Source organism: Rhea americana, unplaced genomic scaffold, assembly GCF_003343005.1.
Source record: "Rhea americana isolate MKP2758 unplaced genomic scaffold, rheAme1 scaffold_184, whole genome shotgun sequence".
In the NCBI taxonomy this organism is placed as follows: Eukaryota; Metazoa; Chordata; class Aves; order Rheiformes; family Rheidae; genus Rhea; species Rhea americana.
Window position 1 is genome coordinate 1,116,048 of NW_028185972.1, and position 1,828 is coordinate 1,117,875.

Here is a 1,828-nt window from a genome sequence, read left to right on the forward strand (position 1 = left end):
GCCTTAGCACACCTCTTTCCCCGTGCTGTTCCCAGGGATAATGTTGAGCTGCGTAAGCTGCGCGGCGATGCTGGAGGCGCGCCGGTCCGCGGCGGCGCTGGCCGGGTCCCCCAGCCCCGCGGAGGCCACCGCGGCCTCGGCGGCCGGCGCCGGCTGCCGCAGCAGCGCCGCCGCGCTGGAGGCGCTGCCCAGGGGGGCCATGGTGGAGAAGAGCCTGCAAGGGAAGGGGACACGCCGGTCACGGCCCGGCCGGGCGCTCCGCGGCCGCGCAGGGAAGGTGCCCGCGCCGGCAGCGCGCAGCGTGCGCGGCGCCTGCCGCGGGGAGAGGCGTCGGGGGGCTCCCTGGCGCCGCCTCATCCCTACCGCTGCCCCGACCCCTACCGCTATCCCTGTCCCTCTCCGCACGCCTCCGCTTCTCCCACCGCTACGCCTATAGCCCTATAGCTACCCCTGCTCCCTCACTGCTTCGGGCCCCGGTCCCAGTCCCTGTCCCCGCAGCGATTCTTGCCCCTACCCTCACCCCAGCCCTATTTCCTCCTCATCGCCCGGGAGGGAGGGAGGACGCCAGCCCGCGCGGCGGACGCGGCGCTCCCCTGGCCAGTAGCCGGGCCGCTCCCCACGGGGGTTTCCTCCGCCCCGCGGAGCCCCCGCGCTGGGGCGCCGAGCTTTTTTTTTTTTTTTAAGCGCTGCGAAGCCCTCGGTGCCCGCGTGGGAGCGGGTCTGTCCCATGGCCCGGGCCCCTGACCTCACCACCGCCAGAGAAACGCCCGCCAGGGCAAAGCAGAGGCCACACTCCACGCGGGCAACCCGCAGCGTGGGATTTCCCCCCGCTCTCATGCCTATTTTCATCCCAAGACGCGGCTGCGGAGCTCCCTGCTGCTCCCCTCCGACGCCGCTACCCGCACGGCCGCGGCGCGCACCGGCGCCCGCGCCCACGGGGGACCGCCGGTCCCGCGGGTGGGGAGGGAGGTGTGAGAGCTGCCCTCGCCCAATCAGAGGCCGAGGCGGGTGCACGTGACCCAGGCGGCGCCCAATCGACGCTCGCTGCCGGCGCTCCGATTTCGAACGCGGGCACAAGCCGCGGGAGCCGCGCGGCCGGCCCGCGCGAGACGCGCCCGCGCGGGGAGCTTGGCACGCGAGAACACACATAGACAGGCGCGCGCGCGTGCCAGGGGCTCCCCGGACGGCCGGATGCCGGCGCGGCGACCCCACGCGGACCTCCCTCCGCACGCGCCGCCGTCCCTCGGCGCGTGTGCATGGGGAGGTCACCGCACCGCGCGTGACCGCCGTGGGTGCCTCTCTGGCAGTCGCCACGTGGGAGGGCCCGGCTGGGTGGCTGCTTTTTCTTTATCTCTCTCTTTTCTGTTTTTTTTTTTGCGGCGCCCGGCGGCCCCTCCCGCCCCCTCCGCGGGCGGCCCCCCGCGAGCGGGTCGCGCGTGGGCGGCGGTACCTGCCGAAGGCGGGGCTGATGAAGGCGGGGTGCCGGAACACGGCCGCGCCCAGGAAGGTGCCGAGGCCGAGCGGGGTCCCGCCGGGGGGCAGCGCCGCGGAGCCGGGCGGCGGCGGCGGCAGGCTGGGGAAGGCGGCGGCCGCGGCGGCGGCGGCGGCGGCGGCGGTCCAGGCGGAGTCTAGAGCTGGGTGATGAGGAGGGAAAGGACTAGCATCAAGGTAGGGACTGAGGGGGTGAGTTGCTGACAGGGGACCAGGGAAAGGCAAACCTGGGGGGTGTGTCTGAGCCCCAGCCTTTTCCCTCTTCCGCCACTTAGCCCTACGGTTCTGGAACCATACCTGAAAGCCAAAAGAAACACCGGTTTTAATAAGGCCGCCC

At 73.1% G+C, this 1,828-nt stretch overlaps 1 protein-coding gene across 1 annotated transcript in view; it reads right to left on the reverse strand.

The window, feature by feature from the left end:
- Nucleotides 1–3: 3 nt before the first annotated feature.
- ARX (aristaless related homeobox) overlaps nt 4–1,828 on the reverse strand; it is a 6,839-nt gene continuing 5,014 nt past the window's right edge. Inside the window, exons 4-5 of the mRNA XM_085302064.1 lie at nt 1,451–1,788; nt 4–214 (exon numbers count right to left, since the gene is read on the reverse strand). Coding sequence (XP_085158190.1) covers nt 4–214; nt 1,451–1,788 — 549 coding nt within the window. The remainder of the gene's footprint in view (nt 215–1,450; nt 1,789–1,828) is intronic.